Source organism: Melospiza georgiana, chromosome 10 (genome assembly GCF_028018845.1).
Source record: "Melospiza georgiana isolate bMelGeo1 chromosome 10, bMelGeo1.pri, whole genome shotgun sequence".
Taxonomy (NCBI): domain Eukaryota; kingdom Metazoa; phylum Chordata; class Aves; order Passeriformes; family Passerellidae; genus Melospiza; species Melospiza georgiana.
The window spans coordinates 6,788,832-6,815,356 of NC_080439.1; the positions used below are offsets into that span (position 1 = coordinate 6,788,832).

At 44.3% G+C, this 26,525-nt stretch overlaps 1 protein-coding gene across 1 annotated transcript in view; it reads right to left on the bottom strand.

The window, feature by feature from the left end:
* Nucleotides 1-16,569, bottom strand: part of GNB4 (G protein subunit beta 4) — a 30,927-nt gene extending 14,358 nt beyond the window's left edge. The window contains exons 1-2 of the mRNA XM_058031514.1: nt 16,483-16,569; nt 555-651 (exon numbers count right to left, since the gene is read on the bottom strand). Of these exons, the coding sequence (XP_057887497.1) occupies nt 555-611 (57 nt within the window). The 5' untranslated portion in view covers nt 612-651; nt 16,483-16,569. The remainder of the gene's footprint in view (nt 1-554; nt 652-16,482) is intronic.
* Nucleotides 16,570-26,525: the final 9,956 nt, after the last annotated feature.

Here is a 26,525-nt window from a genome sequence, read left to right on the forward strand (position 1 = left end):
CCTTGGTTTATCTTCACTGAGTAAATACAACAAAAAAATAGCCTGTATGGGGGCATCAGCATTTAATAAAAATAAACTCTACAGGAAGCCAAGAAACAGTGCTTGTAGAAATGACATCCATTCTGGAAGGCTCTCTCACACTCCTGCTTTAACATCAGGTGTCAGTCACCTTTAGCCCAGGACCAAGCTCTTCTAACACCCTTAAGCCAAACTTGTCATGCCTAGGTTCTAGAAGCTTGCTGCTCCCTTCTGTTTCTAAAAACCCAGAACATAGAACTTGCAGAAACACATACACCCCCCAGCACCAAAACTCAGCAAACCTCAACAGGAAATAAAACATTTTGTTCAAGAAATATTACAAATTTACTTCATTATACCAAAGGCTTTTCTGATTTTTACTCAAATATTCTGAAAATATTTTAAGCTCTGCACGAGTTAAACTGGAACAACTGCTAGATCTTTACAGTTTGTTCCCAAAAGGGAGGAGATCTTTACAGTCTGTTCCCATAAAGGAGGAGTTTTAGCATGGAAAATAAGCAGTTGACAATTCTTACTCTGATTTGGTTTCGCAGCTGCTCTGCCTCCTGCCGTAACTGCTCCAGCTCACTCATCTTCAGCCTCTATTTCTCACACTCCACTCGTGAAGAAAACCTGCCAAGAGGAGGGAAAGAGATACTGAAAGTTATTTTTCTCCTCACTAGAAAACATAACAAAAAAAAACATAAGAATCTGTGTATATATTTATTTTTATTCTACTTTTAGAAAGGCTTCCAAACAGACATTCCCTTTAGTACACCGTGTTAATGAATTTGGCAAGACCTAAGTGATTTCAATTCCTGAATTACCACGAGAAGCAGAAATATGTGAAGTCTATTTTAAATACAAAAGCAACTGTCAACAGAACCACCCACTGTACTTTACAAACCTGTTTTGTAGCAGCTCCCTGCTCCCCCGCCCAGAGATCTCTGCCAGGCTGTGCCCCAGGATGGCAACACAGAGCAGAGGCTGCAGCTGCCCCCAGGGCTTGCCCCTGGGCTCAGCAGGGCTGTGGTACAGCCAGGGCAGACTTGGTTTTATTAAAGATGAAATTTCTGAATCCTAGACTACAGCTGAAATAACAGATTATCTCCACTTTCTTCTCATATTTTTTTTCAGGCAAAACACAATGATCTTTAAATTTCAAAAGCACTCACAGAGTGAGAAGGGATAGCAAAAACCAAATCCTCCCTAAAAGCATCCTTGTGCTGATACAGCTCTCTGCTCCCTAAAGCAGTTGTCATCTGAATGAGGACTCCAAGCCAACTTAATAAAAATACCAATTAACGGTAAGACCACATGCAGGCACACGTTCAGATTATTTTTTTTCAAATCAGATTTTTGCATTTGATTTTTTTCAGTGTTGAACAAGCTTCCTCAGATCAATTGTCTCAGGTTTTTATCCCCAGCACAGCAGTGCAGTCAAACACCACTAGAGACCTCTTAAGTCTATTCACACACAGAGACTTCAAAATCCTTGCAGAAGTAAATTGCTCACAGACAAGCCAGGCACTTATTTGTAATTTTTTCATGATGGAAAATGCACACCAGAAAGGTGACAATAGTGGTCCCATGACATTATATATAAAGCCAAAACACTTCTAGCTTGTAGAGGAAGACAGACAAGTCAGACTACTGCTCACAAAATAGAAAGGAAAAAGGAAAAGGAAAAAGGAAAAGGAAAAGGAAAAAGGAAAAGGAAAAAGGAAAAGGAAAAAGGAAAAAGGAAAAGGAAAAAGGAAAAGGAAAAAGGAAAAGGAAAAAGGAAAAGGAAAAAGGAAAAGGAAAAAGGAAAAGGAAAAAGGAAAAGGAAAAAGGAAAAGGAAAAAGGAAAAGGAAAAAGGAAAAAGGAAAAAGGAAAAAGGAAAAAGGAAAAAGGAAAAAGGAAAAAGGAAAAAGGAAAAAGGAAAAAGGAAAAAGGAAAAAGGAAAAAGGAAAAAGGAAAAAGGAAAAAGGAAAAAGGAAAAGGAAAAAGGAAAAGGAAAAGAAGGAAGAGAAGCAGGAAGAAGAACCTATTCAAAATGTTAGTCTATGTTTCCTATTTAGTCCACTGAAAAATGGCCAAAAACCAGAGAAAAAAAGGTCACAGTGTGTCTGGTAAGTTGTAGACCTCTGGGGAAACCCCTTTATTTGATCTGGCTATTGGTTCTCTGCAGTTCAGTAGTGATATGCTCTAAAAGACTGACTCTGGAAAGGTTTTTTCCATCTGTAAAACACCACACTCACAGATTTAAAAGAGTGAGAAGTTTTGGTTCAATGCAATTTGTAATAAAAAATCATCCCTGGACTAACAGTTTATACAAGTGTTTGAGAGCTACAAAGTTTATTGCTTCTCAAGAAGAAAAATATCTTCACTAATTATCCATCTACTTCCTTTCAATCTCAGCTTCCCACAGGTCTCACTCCAAGTCCATTTCAGAACCAGCTCACAAACACACATGGACTTGGATCATCCCCATCATCCCCAGCAGTGACAGGGATGGTGACTCAGCTCTAACTGGTATTTCCAGCTACATGTAAGCAAACTGGGAGGTTCACACATTTCCCTTCCCTAAACCTGTGCTCTGTTCAACTACAAGGATGCTGTAATTCATATGGGAATTCTCCAGGAGACTTCTCCATTTCCCACTGTGCTCCTTTTTCAGCAGCCTGGAGTATGAAACACTGCTGAATGCACAGCAGGCATAACACACAAGCCATCAACACTGGTATCCAATTTTAAAGATTAAGCTTTAAAAACATGACTTTAGCACACACATTAATCACAAACCTTTATAGGCTATCAGTTTAATTACAACCTTAATGTCTTTAATGAAAATACCTCTATGAAACACAGCCCCACTTTCAGTTCTGACAGTGCCAAATTAACCTTTTCAGTATGATTTTCCCTTTTTATTCCAGAACCTACTGAAAGGTAACACAGAACAATGGTCTCAAAGGTCTAAAGCCAGCCAGCCATGCTGCCTGTCAATGCTTAGCAGTCTTATGTGCTATTTTTAACAGGAGATGAAGATTCCTAGCAGGGAAGTTGATGCATCTCAAATTTTCTGAGAAGGGAAGTCAGCTTCTGCCCTGTGCTGTGCCACACACTTCAGTGCTCTGCAGACAGTCACTTCAGATTCTCACAGAGAATCACTGATCAGAAAGAAAGTGACATTATTCACAGCTGGAAGCACGCATGGCCAGTCACAAGCACCCAAAGTTAGGGTATTTTTCCATTCATAGGTAAAGCTGTGAGCAGATTTGAGAATGGGCTGTAGCACTGCACTGATATTCAAAGACAATTCTGCACATGAGATTAATGGTAATTAATGTCACTCCTATCAGCACCGTTCACCACTAAGGCCATTTCTGCACCAAGCTGCACCAGCAGCTGCACAGCTGGTAAACTTCACAACTTTAAATTGTGTCACACCTCCAAATTCCTACATGGACAAACTCCAGAAGCCTCCTCACTCACCCACATGTCTTTAGTTTAAAAATAATTCTGAAGTGAATAAAAGGACAATGATCCTCCATGTTTTTGAAAGAAACTTTTAGCAGTGGCAGAGCCCTAGCAGCACCAGCATGTTCTAAAGCTGCAAAGCCTTAAGCATCACTGCTCAGCAGAAATGTGTCAGTGGTTCAAGGTCAACCCCAGCGAGCAGAGAGCTGCCTTCAAACCAGCACACACTTCCACTAAATCCAGGCTCACTCTAGAACTGGTTCACTGTAGCTTTGAGCATTAAAGTTCCTTTCCAGCACACAGCATTTGAACAACTGAGATATTAAGCTATGTATAAACACCAAGATACTACAGTAAACAAACTAAGTGCAGTTCAACTATTAAATTGAAGTGTATCCAACAGTGCTGCACTGCCTGGCAGCAGCTCCCAATGCAAAGGCCTGTGTGCTCAGATCATCCCCACCATTAAATATTTAACAGAACTGGGAGAAAGATGCTTCCACTTGGGATTTTTATTTTTTTTCAAGCACTATTTTCATGTGCCCACAGGAAGCTACAGAAACTGAGTGGGTAGGGAGGAAGCTCTCACAATGCATTTCCAGATTCACACCAACTCTGCAAGCAGCTTCTCTGAACTCCTGTCAAACTCCTGTGGGAACATCTTACTGATGCCACCAGACTCACAGCTCCAACACAGGAAGATCAGTACGTGCTTGGAAGCTTGGAACTCATGGATGTATCCGTGTCTGTTTCAATACTTCTGATGCTGCAGCATGGTTAAAGAGAGGTAGTTATGTGCAAAGACCATTACCCAGACTAGATTCACTTGCTGTAATACTGTTTCTAAGCCCACCAGTGAGGTGAGCAGTGAAGCACAGAAGAACACACAATGAGATGCTTGGCAGCAAAGCAGAGGCTGCATCCTACAAACCAGTCCTCACTGCAGAGAAACAAGACACCACCACAACCTTCAAGTGTGCTACCAGGCATCAGGTAAACACCTTGGGTTTTATCAGATTCAATGCTGGGAGTGCTTTGGCAGGGTTTACAAAGATTGCCAAGAACAGAAGTGATGGCTGTGTTGCAGACTTTTCCTCACACAAATTACTGAAAACCTCAGTGGATTCCTCACCAACCCATACTGGGTTAACAAAGGACATGGTGCCTCTTCACTCTCCCCTCCAAGATCAAAATACCACAGCCTGGAGGAGCAGCAGATACAAATTTCCCCAGGAGCCCAACTGCACCATGCCTGGTCATATACACAGCAAAGCCATCAGCTCTTATATTGGTAGAAAGAGTGAGTGAGGATTGCTCCTGCCATCTCAGGAGACTGGGGGTAATGGGATGTCTACCTCCCTGACTTATTCACAGTTTTTATAAATGTTGAATCAAAGAAAAAATATTCTGAGGTTGCCCAGATGCAGAATACCCATGGTATCTGCTTTTCAGCACTCAGAGGCAGCACCTCTGATGAAAGAGGTCAGAGGCATCTCTTCAAAAACATGTGCATGATGAACTATGAACAGTTCCACCTGCTGAGGCCTTGAGGCAACAGGACAGGGAAGAACCTTTCAGCACCTCTGGTAGCCCAGGGTGCCACTGCAGGACACCCAAAGCAGCAGGGGATGGAGCCAAGGACACGAGGTGCCTCCATCAGAAGCAGCAGCTCAGGGTACCAGGGAGGCACAACCCTGCCCTCAGCCATTTGCAGGCTGAACTGCACTCAGAGCAATTTCCTCCTCAGACTTGTACAAGTGAATTTACTGATACCAAAATAAAGTGCCTCCCAAGGCAATGTATTAACTAAGTCAGATTGCACAGTCTATCTAGTGCCAGGAAAGCCACTGCCAGGCTTGAGCTCTCCACAGATAAATGACTCCTTACACTACTCCTGATTCAGTGGCAGCATCATTTGCTAAGAGTTTAATTCTTCATTATACAGGCAGGCAGTGACAAATTACCCCAGGGTCTTGTCTCTAAAGTACTCTCTTTGCAACCTGCGGACTCAAAGCCTTGTGGCTGGAAAAACACAATTTTCTCTGCAAGAGTTACTAGAGAAGTGTAAATATGCCCCTCCCCACAACAAAGGTTTGCTATTTCCGTGCCAAATATATAGATTAAAGGGGCTGCAAAAAGAACAGTCTGTTTGACTGGATTCTTAAGAGCTATCAGACAGTTATTTCAGTAAGAATTTCATTTTCTATCAAAAAAATCAGTCCTTTAGAACTGAAACAAGTGCTTACCTACAGGTATCAACCTCAGGTTCTCAACTCCTATGCAGCAAGATCTCAAAGATCTCACTCAGTAATACCAATGATCTCAAAGTGATCAACAGACAGGAGGAGAAAGGAGGCTCCACATGGCTTTCATGTGATCACACAGGTGGCTGAACATAAGGAATGCTAACTACAGCACTCTACTAAATATAGGGGAAAGACACCAAGAAACACTCCAGCTCTCTCAAGGGAGACACATTGCTAACTCAGACACTCAGGCTGTGGACAGTGGGTTCTGGCTCTGGAGCTGAGCCCTGCCAGCACACACAGAACAACATTTTACATACTCAGGATGTGCCAGAGAAGATTTTGATTAAACACTGCTCCATTTAGTGACACTAAACAAGACTTTGGCAGCTTTGCCCAGTCATTTATGTCTCCCCAAAGCTATGAATAAGAGAAGAACAAAAAGAGGTTCTATCTCTTACAGCCTGAAGAGAATGGATTTGACATATTCAAAATCTACAAACTTGGACACAGAGGACAAAGCCTTACATCAAGTGAAATCTCTGCCTGCACAACAGTAATGTAAAGTAAATGCATTAATTTATGAAATTAATATAAAATTTAATTAAATAATAAACATATGAAAATATGTAACTGCTGTGCTGCAGTTACATACTTTCATATATAGCAACTATTTCAAGTGGAATTTTACATGAAGTATTTTTTATGGTAGAGCTGTCTGAGAATCACACATACACTCAGCTCTGCACTGAGGAAAATGAAACATTTAATGGCTTTTTTTACTATACCTTGGGCCTATGCTGCCTCTCCTTTGTTTCTCAAAGACCTTTCCAGCTATCCATTCTCCCAAGCCTTCTTTGTTCTGACTTGTAGCAGTACTGCATCATAAACAAAGACAACAAAGCAAAGAGCTTTTATATTGGTCAACTAATACTCAAATCCCAGGAGAATAATGCTGGGATAAGTTGAAATAACAGTATGTAAGGGCTATAATTGCCCCATTGTGTACCTTGGTCTTTATCTCTCCTCTCAAACTTCTTCAGTGCATCCCCCTCCTTTATCTTTAATGTATGTTTTGAGAAGTGCACTAACTGCAGAACATTTTACACACACCAGTCACGTAAGAAAATAATGATTATTACCTCAAAAAAAAAAGGGGTTACAATTGAGAAAATAAGCCTGGAAATCCTAACTGAATCTTTTCCTTAAGATTTCTCTATGTTCATTTAGTCAGAAGGAATGAACTGCTGCTCTGATTTCCGATCCCCAGGTAGATGCAGGGAGAGCTCTCCCTGCTCAGGGCTCTGGTCTCCCCAAGAAGAAAACAGGAAGCAGCCTGGGTGTGACCTCGCTCGCTGAGGTCAGTGCTATTGTTGCACTTCTGCACATTTTGGAAGTGTTTTAAAGTGATATGTCTCCATTATAGCTTTGGTACAAAAACAGGAAATAATCAACCAACGCCTCTCGAGAGGAAGGGTATGAGCAGAACTTTCTTAAACACCCATTCCTCTAAGAGAGACCATCCCCAATTCCAAGGGACCAATGGATGTGTGTGCTCAGAAACTGCACGGACAGCTGGGATGGGGAGGCCACAACAGAGACTCCAGCAAACTGGGATTCAAGTCTCCTCTTGGTGTGCTCACATGGCCTGAGCAGCCACACCAGGAACACAACCCCACCCACCAGCCGGGTGGCACCAGCACGTTCAAAGCAACAAATGCTGCTCCTTCCTCCCTTGCCCAAAACACCTCAGACCCGCTCATCATATCGAGCACAAACAGGTGCCATCTTATACACACGTACACGCTCAGCCAGGGACTCTAACAGGACTTTGAAATAAAGCCTGCCACATCAAAACACTGCTATACAGCACAAGAACTACCTGGAGTTATGAACAGAATTTAAACCTCTGCATTTGCCTTCAGACTTGAGCACTGTGAACATCACCCTGGAGTTTTCCAGCCAGAGGGGAGCAGAGGCAGCAGCAGCAGCTCCAGCAGGTCCCGTGGTGCTGCTGCCTCTCAAAGCCATCGCTTGGCTCAGGGAGAGAACCCACACAGCCAGGCTGGAACTGGGGCATCCTCAACGTCCCCTTCCAACCCAAACCACTCTGTGGTTCCATGGGACCAGCCCCAGCACACCAGGGCACGGCCCATGTTGGTTTTGGTGGCTGGTTTGATGGTGGTTTCCATGGAGGACAAACAGACCAACAAACACTGACCTTGTTGACAGCAGTCACAAAACAGACAAAGGAAATCAGTTTAGAAATTTAAGTGAAGTGATTCTAAAGTTTACTAGTAAAAAAAAATTGCTGACTGGAGACTGTTACCCTTTATTTGGCTGACAGCTCATGAGACTGGTTTCTTAAGCTCAGAGATATGAGAATTTATTTCTAATACCCAGCTGAAGTCAAAGCCAAGTACATTCATAAAACACATACAGAAAGGCCTTACTCTTCTTAACCCACACATTCTAAATTCTAGAAAAAAGCCTCAAGAAATTCAGTGTTAAGCATGAGGCTGAGAAAAGCACAGGAAGGAAGGAATTTTTTTAGTCATGAATATTTTACAGTCCAACAGTGATTTTTCCAAAATTAACATTCTTGCATCTTATATTCATTATGCTCGTTTCCAGGTCAAAATGTTTTGGTACATAAGCACAGATTTATTTTTATCACACTCCCTGCAAACAGAACTACATGTGAAATTCAAATGATCTTGTCTTTAGTGACTATAATAATCATTCTGCAGTAAAAACTTGGTTCACTGACCTCAGGACACTCCATCACTGAACAAATTATTATTGGTTTTGCAATTCAAAACATGTAAGAAATGGCAACAAAGATCTTAATGAAGCAGAAAGATATAACCCTAAGTAAGAAGACAGAGATGGTTCCAGTCCAATTTATTCCTTGGGGACAGACAGGTGGATACACATATGGAGTGAGCTGAGGGCTTTTGTCTCTTCAAATACCCAGCCATACCCAGAAGCCATTTAAACATTTTAGTAGGAAAAGTGTGCTGCAGAGTGACAATTCAAAGTCATTCTGAAAGACCCTCATTTACATTTAAATCCATCTCTAAGCAAGTTTGACTTTGGATTTTTTTAAGGGCTAATGCATTGGTATTTACTGAAGTGGCATCATGTAGGGCCATGCACTGCTATGCATATCAAATCTGGTCTGGCACCTACAGGCACAAAAGATTACTGAAGCAGCCTCCTGTTATCTGAGAGGGAGCAGACTGCACAGCATGCATAAAAAGCACCAAGTGCACAGAAAATTTGAGGTTTAAAGTCAATGGAGAAGATACACATTAAGAGAAACTATAGTGTCTACAGGAAAAGTGCCTCCATTCATCTCAGATGACTGCTCACTTGCCTGCAATAATTTCTGGCTGACAGCTTTTGCAAGTGGAGCATTCTCACTCTCCTGAGGAGCAGAAAGCCCAGCAGTACCAGTTACACACACACACACTATATCCTTTCAGATGTACCATCAGCAGAAGCCATGCATTTGATGGATCCATGGTCCCAGCCCCTTCCCTCCTCCCCATCCAGCACTGCCCTGGTACCACAGGCACAGCGAGGCTTTATGTGCTGAACACAGCTTACAGCTGCACCCTTTCACTGCACAACGAGGCAACATCAACAGCTCAGCTTTTTTAATACCAATTATCCAAAGGGCAGATAAAACTACTGCCCTTGGGTCTCATTTTAATTTTTCTTTCAGTTCACAATACATTTCTGGTCAATAACTTGTCATTTCAAGCCATGAAAATTAAGTTCTCTTCCAGACTAGAGTTCAGGCTACCTTCTAAAAAAATGTTTTTTGAGATTCACATTTATATGATATATATATATTTCAAAAAAATCTACCAAAAAAGTCACACTACAGAATGACCAGAAATCCAGTGCTAGGAAGTAAAAACCCCATGTACTCTTTTGTCACCCTTTTACTGCAAATACAGGATTAAGAGCACATGGGCTGTGTAGCCACTTCTGGTACCACTTGTGATCAGACTGATATATCTAATCTACACTCCTTGGAATTGCTTTTGATGTTTCTCAAGCTGTAATGTCTGTTTTCAAACAGTCACTTACTAAAGAAGATACAACATTCAAAATGAAGAAAGAAGTTACATTAAGGAAATCAGTAGCACTGTGTTCCTAATTATCTCCACACTTGAAGGTTCTCAAAACAAAGGCTGTCTTTGTAGAAGTAATTTTTAACTGGTCCAAAGTCAGAAATTACCTATATGCCTGGAAAGAAAATGGCCCCAGATTAAGTTTCCAACAGAAGAGGATAAAAGAGAAACAAACTGCTGCTTCAAAGAAAGACAATATTGATTCCCAGATGTAGTAGTCTTCCACAAAGTGTAACTTTTTAATTTTTTATATGAAAACTTTTTTATGAACACATGATGATTACTAGGTTATGAACAGCAGAATTCCTCTCTGGAGACAAAGCCTAAGGTTACAGAGAGGAATAATGAGTCAGACACCATGGCCAGGAGAGAGCCCACGGCTCCACAACCTGCTTTGCTCAAGGGTCTTTCCAATCCACTGGAACTTCTGCTGCTGCAAAGGCTCCCTCCATGTCCATGTCTCAGTCCTGGTCAGCCAGGTCAGCAGCTCAGCTAAATCCATCTGTTCCAGCCCTCAGCACAGAGCAGACACTGCTCCTGGGAGCCTTTTGGGTTTAATGTTTGAGACATGCATTCCACCTCTGGAGTTTTTCTCAGCAATGGTGACTGATGGATTGGTAAAAGTGCTGAAGATTCTTGAGCTCCTGCTCAGGAGCTCCACACCAAGCACTGAGATGCCTGACTGAAAGAAAAGGCAAACACAGGCCCAGCTCTGAAACTCTGCAGCAGTTCAGCTGTTTGCTGAGGCTGTTGGCCTTTCAGCTCATCCTGTCACAGTTATCAGAGCCCTGCGATTCAGGGCCATGAGGTTTCTGTAGAGACTGAGAACAGAGAATTCCTCCTTGAGCTTCTGAAGCAGCACCACCAGGAAAAGTCAACTTTCTTCACTCCATCCCTTCCCAAAGTGCATGTTTGGCTTTTGATACCCATCTATCTGCATTTGAAAGAATGTCTGACAGATGAGCAGGGAAAAAAAGCATTAATCATTTCCCATCTTCAGCTACCTGACCTTCCAAATTAGCTGCTTTTTCCTAAAGTGTGGGCAACTGCAGTGAAGCACTCACACCATCAAATACTCATCTACAGGACATTTACTCTGGACTGTAATTTTATTTTTATTTTGCTTTATAAAAATAAATAAATAATCCAGCTCCGTCTTTTGGGATGCTTCCAAGACAAAAGAGGAGTTTCCCCTTTTCTGGTGCCTATGTTAGAAATTAAGGTTGTGTTTGTAGCACCAAAGCCACAGCTTTTATTTCCAGGCCATCTCACTCTCCATACTTTCAATTAATTTTGTATTTAGACACCTTGTATTAAAACTACTTGAAAAATCAATGAAGAAGTTTCTTGTCCAACAAGTGTCAGTGAGACTGAAAATAGGCAATCAGTGTCCTATAAAAAGTTGTAACACCTCCCTGTGGGGCACTGCTCTTCTCCCTGAGATTGTCAGGAGCACCCAACCCCCCTGCTGTGCCCTTCCTACCATTCAATGGAAGGAAAATGCTACTAACATCATGATTAATTTCTTGAAATTCTAGGGCATCTGGACTTCATGCTGTCATGGAAACTTTGCTGTGCTGTTTGTTAACTTTGTGCCTCATGTTGAGGTTACAACAAACCTTGATCTTCCCATCAGCATCGTGCACAAGCAAAGGGAAGGGCTCCAGTCTGCCTCCTCAACAGCAACACAGGATGAACACAAGCTCCTAAACCTAATTCAGACCTTTTGGGGGAGAGAAATTTTTATAGGATTTGACTACCTAAAACCTAGTGTACTCTAATTTACTAAGTTTTAGTACCGTGACATTACATTGCATTGTCAAAATCTTTAACTCAAATCATCAACACTGACCAAAATCACTAAATGTAGTGTGTGAAATCAGATTTTGACAGGCATAACATCTATACAGAGAAACTGAATACTTTTTTCAGCTCAGTAACAACTAAGCTCAACTTAAATCAAGAACTGAAAGAAGAAAAATATCTTCCTTTTCCAAGCTAGGAATAAAACTGTTTTGAATGAACAATCACCTAAAGCAACCAATTATGACACAAAGGGTCACCAGAAAAATACTCAGATCAAATATTTCTTTTAAACAGACCAATTTAAATACCAGAATAAATCATAAAAGAGCATCTTTAATTTTAATACAAGACTTTAAATGCACACAAATTGCATTTCAATATATAAACATAAAATTACACAAGTGCAATTTATGTTATAAATACTTACTGCATATACATATATATCAGGAAAACCATATACAAAAAATAATCCAACAAGAATTAAATCATCAGGTTATCCTGAAACTGCTTGGATGCTCTGTGCTGGATTAGATGCTGACCACCTGAATTAATGCCTGCATGATGAAAACAAACCAGGCAGGTCCAAGAGTTCCCACTGCTGATTGCAATGAGGTGATTTGTCCTTGTAAAGCTGCCAAGACACTCACTGAAAGCAGCTCCAAGACCAATCTCATTTAAGAAGCACATTCAATCCTGGGATTGATTTTATGATTTCATTTTGTTCTCCTCCCCACCCCATCTGAAAATTAAAACCTTATACAATAATTTCGATGTTAACATTACTCAGCTCTTTTAATGTTTCAAAACACTGGGATTCACAATGACTCAAACATTTGGCTTACACTGAAAATCCATATGATTAATATTTGTCTGAGATCTAAAGTAAGAAGGAGGGGGAAAACAGCTCCTGCAAATTGTCAAACCTGTTTTGCCCTAAAGAACTAATTTTATGTAATAGGTGGCACTTGAGAGTGCCTTTTGCTCTACAATACAATCAGGCACTGCCATCTTTCCAGTTTAAGCCCTTTTGGAAGGCAAGAGATTGCAAGAGTTGCAGTAATTGAATTAAAACCTGGCTTAGTGTGTGTCAGCATTTGGAAACTTTTGGAAGCCCAGACACCTTAAAGGAAATGAAACCATCTTCAATGAGCTGCATCAGTATTTGCCAGCCAGTGTCCATCTGCAGCTGTGTTAACTGTGGCTCTGGTAAACCCTCAGCCCAGCTCTCTGGCACTGCCCCTCAGTACCTCAGGGATTTATCTGCACAGCCAGGGTCACTGGTGGCACTGACACTCACTCAGGGCATCCCCCAGCTCCCCTGCTGCTCTCCTGGGTGAGGCTCTCTGCAAAGCAGCTCTGTTGAAGACACGACCCCATCCCTGAGCAGGGCCATCCTTCAATTAAAGCTGCAGCTCAGGGCACCCTGCTCCTGTTCCCCAGAAAGCTCCATGAGCCCCTCTGCACCCAAGCACAGCCTCGAGAGAACAGCACACACTCTGTGTTTGCAGGAGCGTTTGCTGTGCTTCTGTTTCAGATCTTTCATGTAAATTCTATTACAAAACTCTGGGTTGCAAAACACAGAAGTTGCATACAAGAACAAAACAATAACAACTAAATTTAATTACACACTTCCGAAGATGAAGTAAGTGACAGGTTTGCATCCAATTAGAAGAGAGAAAAAATTTGGTGGAACTTAGAAAATGTTTTCTTGATTAGCAATACTGGGCATACTTTCTAAACAGCCGGTTCCAGGCACTGGGGATCTGCATTAATCTGAGCATTGATATTTCCAGACAGTGCTAAGTACAAAACACAATCACTGCATTATCTCTGGCCCAAAGTATTTACCTTCACTGCACGTCAAGCTCAGAGATTCTGAATTTTTTACTAGTTTGATAAGGTATTTCAAAGTCACTTCTGAGATATAAAAAAATATGAATTACTGTCCTCAGTAACACAATAGTCATAAATTAAAGACTCTGGCAGAAAAGAAGAGTAACTCAAGAAGATCACTTCTCTAGATACTGTCAGGATTTTTTACTTCTATTTCTTATTCACCTTCAAAATATTACATTCATAAATTTTGTGCCATTTTTCTTAATGGTCCAGGAGAGAACTACACAGTTCTGTATTCAAAAAATATTTTTTCAAGGTTTTCTATTTAGGTTTTAGAGTCCTACATTTTTCTTTAGAAACCTGAAAATTAAAATACTTAGACAAATAGAACACGAGATGCATCAGTCCTCAACTAAGCAACATGAAAATACAGTTGAAACTTTCATTATCTAACATAATTATAACACAGCATTTGCAGCCAACAATTTTTTATTCAAGATTTAAATGACCTGAGCAGTTAATCAAGACCAACTTTCCAAGCACTCAGGAAAGGGCTCAAGTAGATAGAGCAACAGCTATTTGCTGTAGTACTTTAACAATACAGAAGAGAGAAAAAGACACATCTGTAACCTGAAAATCAATTTTTTTCATGATTAACAGCTGAAAGGTATATACTATATGCTATTATAGCAGCCTTAGTTCTCAGCCTATTAAATCTGTACAACTCATCTACATTATCCACTGTGAAAACTGATTATTTTAGAGAAATAATAATTCAAAATATAGTTTGCCAGAGCAGACACACAGCGAGACATTTCCATGCTCTTACCATCTCCCTCATTTCCCTAGCCCCCTTCTTGCAAGATAACATCAGTCTGTTCTTTGGAAGCACAAATTAACTTCACCACAGCTATCATGCTTAGAAATCACAAACAAACACTGCAAAAAACCCACTGAAGATTCCCATCCCATTAAGAGACTCTCAGGACTGTGTGTGCTTGTCATGTGGTTTGTTTCATCTTAATTTGTTGATATAGTTATTATTCCTGTTAGCACAGCTCCAGACTTCCCCCAGCTCTGCCCAGCCCCTGCATCTCCTGCAGCTGACACTCCACTGCCAGGTTAGTGACCGTCTTTGACATCACTTCCCATATTTCTAACACAAGTCAGGAAGCAGCTCCAGGTTTTCCTCTGAGCACTCCCCATGACTTTGCAGACTCATGTCCCTGCTATTCCTACACAACAGTTTTCATCTCTCCCCGGCTTTTACAGGCTGGTACCTGTTTCCTCTCCCTGCACCATTTTGCCCTTCTTTCCCCTTCCTTCCCCAGTACTCTCCACCCAGCAGAGGAGCATCCACTCTATTGCTTCATAAACTGATTACACCTAATTAAATTAAGCACTTTTTTCCTCAGCTCATACTTAGCTTTGAGACTTACCCTGCTTCTATTTCAGAACTGAAAACCATCCTGGAAAATCATGTACTTTCCAAGCTACAGTAAGCAGCCTAATAAAAGACAACATCCTCAACTGTATAATTAACAGGAGGGAACGGATCAGAGGCTTATTTTGCCCTAGTTCAGATAATATTACAGCATAAACTAGTCTACCACATTTATATCTGGTAGCAATTTGGATGCTTTCCAAAATTTCCAACAGAAATCAAACAAAAAATTATCAAAGATGATAGTCTCAGCAACAAGTGCAAAATTAAAAAAGCACATTCAAAATTAATCTGGATGGGGAAACGAGCAACACCTCCGAAGTATGACAAAAAAAGCACCTAATGACTTTGCACTTTTCCTAAAGACGGGGAGCACCTTCCGACTCACCTTTGCCACAGCAGTCACGCAAGGCATGCAAGTCAGACCCAGAGCCGATTTACGGAACGCTGAGCGCGAACCGAGCTGCGCTGCTCTGGCCAGGCACAGAGCCGGGAGCGGAGCTCCCCCGGCCCGGGAGCCGCCGGGCGCTGCCCGCACCCACACGGGACCCGGGGCCGGCCCAGCCGGTGCTGCCGGGAGCGCTGTGCCCCGGCCGGCCCTGCCCACCCGGGCTGCCCCCGACCCGCAGCGCCCTCAGCCCGGTGTGACACCGTCACCGCCCCGCTGTGTCACCGAGCGGGCCCGGCGGCACCGGGGGTCGCTGCCCGCCCCGCCCGCTCCTCACCTCCAGCCCGGGGTACCGAGTCTCTCCTTCCCTCCGCACCCCCGTCCCGGCACCCCCTCGGGGGACGCTCCGCGGCCCTGCCCCGGCCCCTCCCTTCCCCGCGGAGCCGGGCGCTGTGCCCGCGCTCCGGGGCGGGCGGGACGGCACCGGGTGATGCCGCCCGCCCGTCCCGCCGCTCTCGGCGGACCCCGGGACCGCGCCCTCGCCCGCGCCCGCCCCAGCCCCTCTCCCGCGGGGCTCCCCCCGCCCGGGGCTTCACCTGCCGGGGTCTCACGGCGCTGGGGGCGCTGGGGCCGCTGCCGGCGGCGCCGCCCGAGCCCTGCCTGCCTCCCACCCGCCCCCCCGGCGCTGCGGTGGTGCCGCCCATGCCCCCCCCGGCGCCAAGGATGGGGCCGCCCAAGGGGCGGGGCGGGCGCGGCGCTCCCGGGCGGCCCCGCGGGGGCAGCGCCGGACGCGGCTCCGGGACCTCCCCGGGACCTTCCCCGGGACCGGCGAGCCCGAGCCCGCCCCGCTGGGGCCGAGCCCGTCCCCGGGCTCCGCGGCACAGGCGGGAAGCGCACTGGAGCCTCCTGCCCGCCCGCAGTCCCGCGGGAGCGGCCGGCGCTGCCGCCGCGCCGGGAAGCTCGGCCCGCGGCCCCACGCGGCCCCGCCCGGCCGAGGCTCTCTGGCCCCGGCGCGGCGAGCGGAGCCGCGGAGGGACCGGGCACCGCCCTGGGGCGGCCGCGCGGAGCCGCGGGGGACGGGCAGAGCCGCCCGGCGGCAGAGCCCGGCCGCGGGGACATCCCCCGGGCGGAGGTACCTGCGGTGTCCGGGCGGCCGCGGAGCGCGGTGTCACCGAGCCGCCGCCATGGCGCTGCTGGGGCGGGAGCGGCTCCGCCCCGCCCGCATGGACCGGACAACGTGACGGGCCGTTGCCATGGCAGCGCTGCGTGACGTCAGAGCGCGCACAGCGCCACGCCCCCGAGGGCGGAGCTTCTGTCACCCTGCGTGTGACAACCGTGAGGGACGGGATACGGGGCAGGGGGACACTGAGGGTGACAGCCGTGAGGGACACGGGGCAGGGGGACACTGAGGGTGACAACCGTGAGGGACGGGACACGGGGCAGGGGGACACTGAGGGTGACAACCGTGAGGGAAGGGACACGGGGCAGGGGGACACTGAGGGTGACAGCCGTGAGGGACGGGACACGGGGCAGGGGGACACTGAGGGTGACAACCTTGAGGGACACGGGGCATGAAGACACTGAGGGTGACAACGTGAGGGACACGGGGCATGGGGACACTGAGGGTGACAACCTTGAGGGACACGGGGCAGGGGGACACTGAGGGTGACAACCGTGAGGGACACGGGGCATGAAGACACTGAGGGTGACAACCGTGAGGGACATGGGGCATGGGGACACTGAGGGTGACAACCGTGAGGGACGGGACATGGGGCAGGGGGACGCTGAGGATGACTACACCTCTGAGTGTTCCCCGCTCCCCTAACCCTGGTGGCACGGAGACACCTGTCCAGAAGCAGAGCCTCAGCACACCCCTAAGGCACCAACCATGGCACACTTGCACCTTCCATCTCCTCAGCACGGCTCTGCCACACCCTCGGCAACACAAACTGTCAAATTTTTGCAAAATATTTTCCATGAGTAGCAAAACCTCTGTGAGTAAAGCAGTCTTTGAGCTATTAGTGTGTTACTGATACATGGCTCAGTGTTAGTGACAGCACGTGCTGGAACATACAGTACATACTGTAATGAAACAGCTCATTGCTTACCCTAAATCAGCCTTAAAAAACATGCACATTCCCTGACTGACTCAAGCCTATGATTTTAATAGCTCTGTCCTGGTTGCAAAGTCTGTGTAGTGCTTCCCTGTGCTGCAGTACATCTGTCTTCCATTTATCCAAAGGACAGCTGCCATTCAGCAATGTGTTTACTTTGCATTTAATGAGTGATCACACAGCAAAAATCAACAAGGAACGGGTTTGATTTTGTTGGACCATATTTGAGGAAAATACACTTGTCTCAGAGTCACTGTATCGCCACATAAGTAACTTAAATTTTTATAAAGGGGAGAAACTGGTGCAAGGATCTCCCTTAAAATATGCTTGTTCCCTTACATTCTTCCTAATACAATCTTCAGAACCCTGAGGAGTGGTTACTGACAAGATACCATCCCAGAATGAGCACACCATTTCACTTCTGTTTTCAAACAACTCTGGAAAATAACAGCAAGGAAAGCCCTAGAAAAGTTCAGATGATATTTGGGTAGTTACATATTATTCAGTTATCAGGTTTTGTCCTTCCAGTGCTAACGAAACGTTTAAAATTATATAATTTATCCTTATGACTCATTTGGGAGACAGGGAAGATTCTTCAGTTGCAAGCAGTGAAAATGAAGCCCACAGGACAGGGTTCTCCAAGGGGAACTCACCCACAGGGGTGGCACTGATGTGGCTGTGGTGTGGTGGTACAAGGCAAACAGCAATATCCTGTCTTGGACCAACCAGCACAAATAACAGCAACTGCCCCTTCTTATAAAACTCATGTCACCCACAGTGAGTCAGTTCAGTCATTTATTAGATGAAGTTACAAATTCCTAATGAACTAGAAATCCCCGGTTCTCCTGCTGGCAGTGTTTTGCCACCAGCTTTTATCCAGTTCAGCTTCTGATCACTGGTTTCACATGCCAAACCTCACTCTGCAAAATCAGAGCTACCCCTAATGGAGCCACTCTTATGCCAGTTCTGCAATATGCTTTGTATTATTTTAGAATTTATATAAGGCATCAATTTGTTCTGCAGTGAAAGAGAAATCTTGGGACACAGTGCCAGATTAGTTTTTAAAATCAATATCCAGATCAGTTTCTCTAACATGTTCCCTTTGAATTATGAGCTATTACAGCCAACACAGCAACTTTGGTTTCTGATAGATTAAATGCTACTGCAGGCCTGTGGTGCTTGGATTCCTGCCCAGTGAGTCTGAAACACCTCCGAAGGGAAGGCAGAGGAGGGGAACCTGTTTGGAGATTGTGCTGATTCAGCTGGAACTGCAAACCTCAGCCAGGACAGCTCCAGCAGCGCCCTAAACACCTTTGGATGGAAATTTGTGGAACAATGTATTAGATCAGTGAGGGAGTATGAGGAAGCAATGAGACGTTTTCTAAAAAACTTCCCAGTCTCAGCAGGGCTGAGGCTGAAAGGCACAAAGATGGACAGGGACATGTATAATCAAAACGACTAAAAATACAACCAGAGTCTCTGCATGTCTTTTCTTGGTTCCAGAGAAATGTAGGGTTCACTGTCAGCCTGGTACTTTGCCTGTACCAGAAAGCCCCCACATTTCATTAGCCCATTATCTCATTGCTTCCCAAAACACTGGAGGTGTCATGTTTGCTCAGGAGACAAGTCAAAGGAAAAAAAACCCAACCCTTAGCTAAGAGACACAGATCCAGAGGGAATCCCCTGCACTGGTGAGACTGAATCACACAACCCCTTTGGCTGACTTCAGGAAAACAAAAGAAAAAATACATTGCTCATTCAGACTTCAGAATAAATTTATCGAAGGGACAGTCCACTTCCTCTGCAGTGGCAAGGCTGGTTTCCTTCAGGGTTGTTTGTGTCACTGTTCTCCCCACAGTTGCACCACTGCCTTTGCTTTATCCTCTTTCTTTGTTAATGTCTGACAGCTCTTCTGCCACTGCAGTCTGCAGCTCTTCAGGGGAGATGTGCTAACCTACATCTCTTCTCCCTCACTTTGCATCTCTCTTCCCAGGTCTAGGAACTAAAATGGCACTTAACCCCTTATTAATAAGAGAGCAATCTCACTTCATATTATTCAAACCTTATGGAGACCAGGAGACTTAAAAGTTCAGTTAATTTACTGATTTAATGGCTCTGTTAAGCAGGATTACACATATTATCTTTATATTCTATGTACATGATGGAAAACATATCCTTCAGACATCCCTTCCTCAGTTCATTTCCAAATATGACAGCAAAGGTTTTCCTGCTTTATCTTCAATCTCCTGGTTTTACTCTCACTGGAGTCTAACATTCACTCTCTCCTGGCAGACACCTCTGCTTTCTCAGGGCACAGCTGGGGTGGGACAGATCCTCTTCTCTCCCACTGCTCTTCTGTCACCCCACAGCTGATGCACAGTGGCCTTTCACAGCACCAGGCAGTGGTGATCTCCCTGCACACCAGGTGATGCTCCACATGGAAAGCATCTGAGGTGGCAGTACAGTTCATGTTGTTTCCATGTCTCTAGAATTCCTGGAAGGAATGTGTGAGGCACTGCACTGGCTGCTCACCACCAACTCTGCTCCAGGATCACTGATTAATGGGGCAGATGGAGGAGAATGTCCTTGCTGTGTTTTATGAGTGTCCCTGTGCTACCAAGGAACAGGGAACCTCAATTTCTAGGGCTGCCAATCCAGCAGTTCCTTTTATAGCCTCATGCTAATTTTCTAATATTTAATTCAAATTAAAAATTAAGGAAAAATAATGTAAGCACAAAAAATAATGACAGTGGATGTCAGTCCATTTACTTTTTGAGGTCCAGTAAAATAATTTATCAAGCTACACAGCTGGATCATTGTGCAGCTGCAGTGACTCATCCTTTTAGGAGAACTGAACAATCACTGAACACTATTTAAATAGAAGAAAGGGGAGTGGGGATACATGGATAGATGCTTTATGTGCAGCCTATATATATGCATGTATTTCTGAATATATTCGAATTTCTTTCAGATAAAATGATAAAGGATACTCGTGGAACCACTGAAAGTGCTCATTGTAAAAGAAAATCAAAGGGGCTGAAAAAGACATTTGATCTGTAGTGCTCCCATCTAAGATCAGTTTGACACTGGGATCAGTGTGGGTTTCACGTGCTTGCTGGAATTTGCAGGGTATTTCACTGACATAATTTGCAGGGTACTTCACTGATATAATTCAGAGGGTATTCACTGCTGGAATTCACAGGGTATTTCACTGGTACAATTCAGAGGGTATTCACTGCTGTAATTCACAGGGTATTTCACTGCTGTCTGAGATGACTCGGTGAGGCAAAGGCAGAGCTCTTCTCAGTCACGGTGCTTCTGCAGTTCTGCTGCAGCCCAGCCCACTGGCAAGGATGGCACGTGAGGGCTGAGAAAACTCCACAGTGTGTTTCAGAAATCCTCTGATCCCTTCTGGAGAGGGAGAGGAGTAAGCAAGCAGAGGAAGGGGAATCTTATTTAAAACCTACACAGAGAAATGTAAGAGTCTGCCTACAAACGCCAGCCTCAAGGAAAGAAGCCTCACATCAGCTGTACCTCTGGCAGCACCTTTGCTCGCCCTGGCTGGGGAGAAGGCTCCTTTCTACCATGGGTGGGGAATGGAAATAGACACTTCCATAAAGTGCTGTCTGCTCAAATGTCACAATGTTGGCTTTCTGCCCCATTTTCAGCTGCAGAGAACAGCAAATGGGAGGGGCAGAAACAACGAAGATCCCTTTTTAACTCTCAGTTTGAAAAATCTCCCAGTCCTTTTCAGCCGAGTAGGTCTTCTCCCACCTATTCTGAGCATGGCGTTTTCCACATCCTGCTTTGGAAACTACACTTACTTTACAATATACCAAACCTAATCCTCACCCCCCAGCATTTCACAGGGTGTGCAGCAGGGAGCAAACAAGGACTAATGTGCTGCCCAGAGAACAGCAAGTGATCACTTTTTGTGAGTTTTCAGTTACTTCCTCAACCAATGAAGAGTATTATGTACATTAAAGTTGTGTGCCAGGTATAAAGTGTAATGAGTGCAGACAAAAGAGAAAATGAGTAGTCATGAAAGGAGCTTAACAAAGCATTCAGTAACTGACATGGGTAGTAAAAGTGTGGAATTAGGAAGAAAGGAGTATTAAAGAAGTATTTTGTTCAATCTGTTCAGAAATTGTTTGGCCTTTTCATGGAACAAGACAGGAAGCCAACTGAATAAGCATGATCAGGAATATTCATTACCTTTAGAAATTCTTACAAATATGAGCCACTTTCTAATCACAACAAAGCCAAACTGCTTTTCACATTTTTAATGAAAGATTCTTGCATTCCACCGCTACCCAATCTTAGGAAATCACAGGTGTAATATTTTTCAGTGTGTGTATCCACAGAGTGCCACCCACAAGCACATTCACATCCGAAGCCCTGCAGCACATAACCTCAGCACTGTCCCCCTGAGCACAGTTCCTGGCAGCTTCCTGCAGGCTGCAGAGCACCAGCTCCCAGGTGCCACACTGGCAAATGCTTCGGTGAAGATCAGTAAAATGAACCAAGAATTAAACTCTGTGAGTGGAGGTTGCATTACAGTAAAATTCACAAATTCACTTTTGGGATCTAAGCTAACCCTCGGGTGCAGTGCAGCAAGAAATACTCACTGCAGTCAAGGGTTGCATTCAGAATAATTACAGATGGATTTCCTCTTCCCCTGGACTCTGAGGCTGAGCTCACACCAAGCTGTTGGCAATGGTGCTCGAGCTTGTAGTCTTGAAGTTTTGCCATTTAACTTACAAAACTTTTGGTACCTGAAGAGTTTTATGGTCATGAATCAGGAAATCTGATAGGAGAGGCTGGGATTCCAGGTCAGCAGGGAGACAGAGACCATTTTTAGGAAGCTTTTCAGCAAAATGCTGCTGCTGGCTCTTTACCTCCATCAGTATCTACAGTGCTGCTCTGACCCCAGGCATTCCTGAGGGAAAAGGGATTCAGTTGTGAATTTATGATGCTGGAAATGGCACCGTGGAGGAACAAGGTAGAGCAATGACGCTGTCTCTGGTGTTATCTGCAACATTTTATAATGCTGTAAGTAATATAAAGTTATGTAATAACTGTGTCCTTAACAAACCACTGTGCCCTGCTGGTGAGCACTTCATCCAAATTAAACTGGGGAGGGAGGGAATAGAGAGAACATTAAAGTTTAAGGAGAGAGCAGTTCATACCCTCTGCAGAGCCAGTGCAGGTCTGCGCTGTAGCTGTGTCTCAGTAGTCACTAGAATTTGCTACTTGCACATCACACCTGTTAAATGGGCTGAAGTATCCAGAGCATTTGGGATTTTCTGCAGGTTGAAGGCCAAGATGTCTGTGGTGGTTTGGATGTGTGCATCAATGACAGTGACTCAACATTTCGAACTAATTCAGAAAGGAAAATGAAGAACAGAGGCTTACTGGGTTTAACTGACAGACGTTTTAAGGAACACATGGAATAAAATACCTGGTTTTACATATGTTTTCCTTCAGTAAATAGCATAAGTAGTTGCACAGTTCTTTTTTGTCAGCTGTTCTTCAACTATGAATCTCTTTCTCTGAGAAAGTAAGGCATAGAATGGTGTAAACAGCTTGTCAAGCAACCAGTGGCAGAGCCAAGATCAGAATTCAGATTGCTTGCCCACCTGTTTCCTTCTATCCTTGCTGCTGAGCAAGTTACCCACACGTGAGCTTTTCAGATGGAAGAACAAGCGAGCAAAAAAGGAGTGAAATTAAATATAAGCAGAGTGAAAATGACCAGTATGAGAAACTAAACAAACAAACTGCAAAAAAGAAATAGTAAAAATATTATAAAATAAAATCAGAGATTACAATAAAGAAATAATTTCCATTTTAACGCATGAGAGCTAATGATGTGCTAATGAATCTCCTCATGCACAAAGGGCTTTGGTCCAAAACTCTGAATGAAACCATTCATGCTCTTGTGTGTATTTTTTTACCAGAAGTTATCTGTGCTCCTAACCCAAGATGCTCCTGATTTGTGTTCCTTTGCCAGCCTGTTTTCACTGTGTGTCATCCCAGTGCTGGGGAAGGCATCACCCTGACAGCTCTGCAGGCTGGAGTTCCCCCTGTGAGCACAGGGGAGGATGTGAGGCAGGAGGCAGCTGCTCCCCCAGAGCCTCAGCTCTGCCCCAAAACAGCCCTGGCCTGTGACAGAGTCACTTGGGGACAAGGGCAGTGCTGGCTTTTGTGGTGCTCCTGCTGCTGGAGCTGGGCCGAGGCACAGCTCACACCATCCATCAGGCTCTGCTGACACGGGAACAGCTCCTGGTCACCCCTGGGCTGGGTTGCACTGGGCAACAGGACAAAAATCCTGTGTGAGCCATTCCCAGCTCCTCTGAGCCATTCAAGGCCCTGTAACTCAGCAAAAGAAGAGGCACTTTAAAAATGAGGCTTCTGACAGATGCCAGGGAAGCAGCCGCCCCCGCACACACCTGATTCACTCACGGCTCTGAACTGGCATTCCTTCAGGAGCTGGGATGGGCCCAGAGCTGCTGATTCAAAGGCACTTGGAATAAGAACTCAAGATTGAAAGGTTTTTGTTCCTTCCTGGCTTGGTGCTTCATTCCTTGGCCTGCTCTGCCTGCCCATGCTGAATGTCAATCAGCAGTTGCACCTTTGCAAAGAAGCCCCAAGTATATTGGCAAATACATTACCAAGCAAGCGGAAAAACCCCAAGGTTTCACTGATCCAAAGAAGAAAAGGCTGGAATAGAGTGGTGGAGCTGAAATCTGGACAGGGACAAAGGGTTAGGAATGGATAAAGCTTGTACATTCTTGCTGAAGCTATAGCAGACCAGAGGTGTCTTTTCCAGAAAAGATTTCTAAACGATGCTCACAATGCATCCACAGCTGATTCTCAGAGACATTTGCATCAAATATCCCTGGAAAAATTCCCATAAGGAAACTGCCAGAATGAGTTGCTAATTGCACATGCAGAGAATCTTACGTCAAAGTGGCTGTGATCAACCCAAAGTAGTTCTCAAAAAAGGCAATTGCATTTTTATTCAAGTCTCTGCCACCTTATAATTGACAGCTATTTGATGCTCTTGGAATAAGTAACAGCTCAGTTTATTACGAATTTCTTAAATCCTGCAGTTAGGACCAGCCTAAGTGAGCAAACAGAGAAAACTGATTTGAATTCAACAAATTCAAGTCTCCCTCTTTGATGGTCTGATGAAACTGGATCATCTTGATCTTTTGTTACTACTGAATAGCTGGGAATAGGTTTCTTTTGCAACCTGTCAGTTTGACAGCTCCATTTAGAACAGGAGCTGTTTTCCTGATGATTTCCATGTGAAGCTCTGAGTGACTGAGCATTTTATCATTCCATTTCAGGAAGCAAATGTTTTGTATTTACTATGTTTAACAGCATTTTCAAGGTCAATGTAACAGGATATTCCCTACAATTGTTTAAATTATTAATAAAATATTTTGAATCTTAGAAATAAATACAATGGTTTTAGGGTAGCTGGTTAGATTCTGCAGTTCCATTGATTAGAATCCTAAATAATTCCATTCATTTAATGAAATTCATTGCAGTTTCAAGCATCTGTAACAGGGAAGAAACTTTACCTATTTTTTTTTTTTTTTTTGCAATGTTATAACATAAAGAACAAATGAGCACTCAGTAATGCTAATATGGACTATCATTATCTCCACTGGTATGTAACAAAAAGATATTTAATCTTTTAAGGCTCAATCATGTTCAACAGTGCCTATTACAGAGACAGGGTAAGCTTCTCAGAGCAAGTGTGAGAAGAGGTTTGGCTGCTCTTTGGACATCTTCAAGTTTCCTGCAAGATCCCACTGCAACAGGGAAGTAGAGAGTTGAGCAATAGACCTGGCACAGTAACCTCATTGATCCTTCAATTATTTCTGCTAAAAGAAAGACAAATAAATATAGCAGGAGGAATTGGAGAAGTCGGGCCATGCTGGCTCGTGTGTGCACTGCAGAAATGAGTAGCAGAGGCAGAAATAGGGTAATGTCCCTGCATGATTATCTTCAGACCACCCTGATCAGTGGCAAATAGTAGGGAGCTGGAGATCTAAACAAATGTCATTAGACTGAGGGCTGTAATGTGATTTAGTGAGGTGGCTGCAGTGGTAGCTGGTCCCTTGGCACAGAAACAGATGGTGTTTTAGCAGTGTTGGGTCACCCCTGTGCTAAGGAGCAAGAACCCAGCAGAAATGTGTGAAAAAAGTGAAAAAAGTTCCGTGAAAAACAGAGAAACAGAGAAGTGTGAGGAGGGAAGCGGGGAGTTGGTGTTATTGGCATCACCGTGTATCAAACTGGTGACTTAAACTGGCTGGGGGAGAGTCAGGGCCCAAGGCAAAACATCCTTCAAAATCCTGCACCAATGCAAAGGGGTTTGATCTTTCCAGCATTCAAAGCAAAGAATATTTCCTTTCCCACTGTTCCCCTGCCTTGTTTTTCTTTCATTCCTATTCACTTTGCTTTATCTTGGAGCCCCTCATGCCAAGCAGCACCTGCCAGGGCAGCTCTGCAGCAAATTCTGCTGCACAGTTTTGTTTCAGGGGCTCACCAGTGCCAGTCCCACTGCCTGGGCTCCAGCCAGCCCTGCCCAGGCTCAGATTGCTTTTTCTGAGGATTTTTTGGGCAGTTGTCTTCCCATAAAAGGGCAATTTTTAACTCTTCTCTCAAGGGAACTGGCGAGAAACAAACTTTCTTTGGGATAATAAGAAAATTATGTTTGCAACTCCATAAAACTTTTGGGGTTATTTTTATAATCTTAATTTAACCTGGTGATATAAGAGCATCATCTGCTTCAAGGCTTTATACCAGGAGAGCCAGAAGCAAGTCTGTAGGAATTTGCCCCACTCCTTTTCTACCCTTCAGCCAAGTAAGAATGAACTGAGCCCCTCTCTGATGTGTGGCAAAGTCTGGATATGCTCAGTGCAGCAACCTCAATGCATTCATAAGCAAATGGATTTTTGTCATCAAATGATAAAATTTTAGGAATCTTAGTATATTTATATCCAAACAGCTTCCATACATAAAAAAAAACCCCCAAAACTGCAAACAAAAAA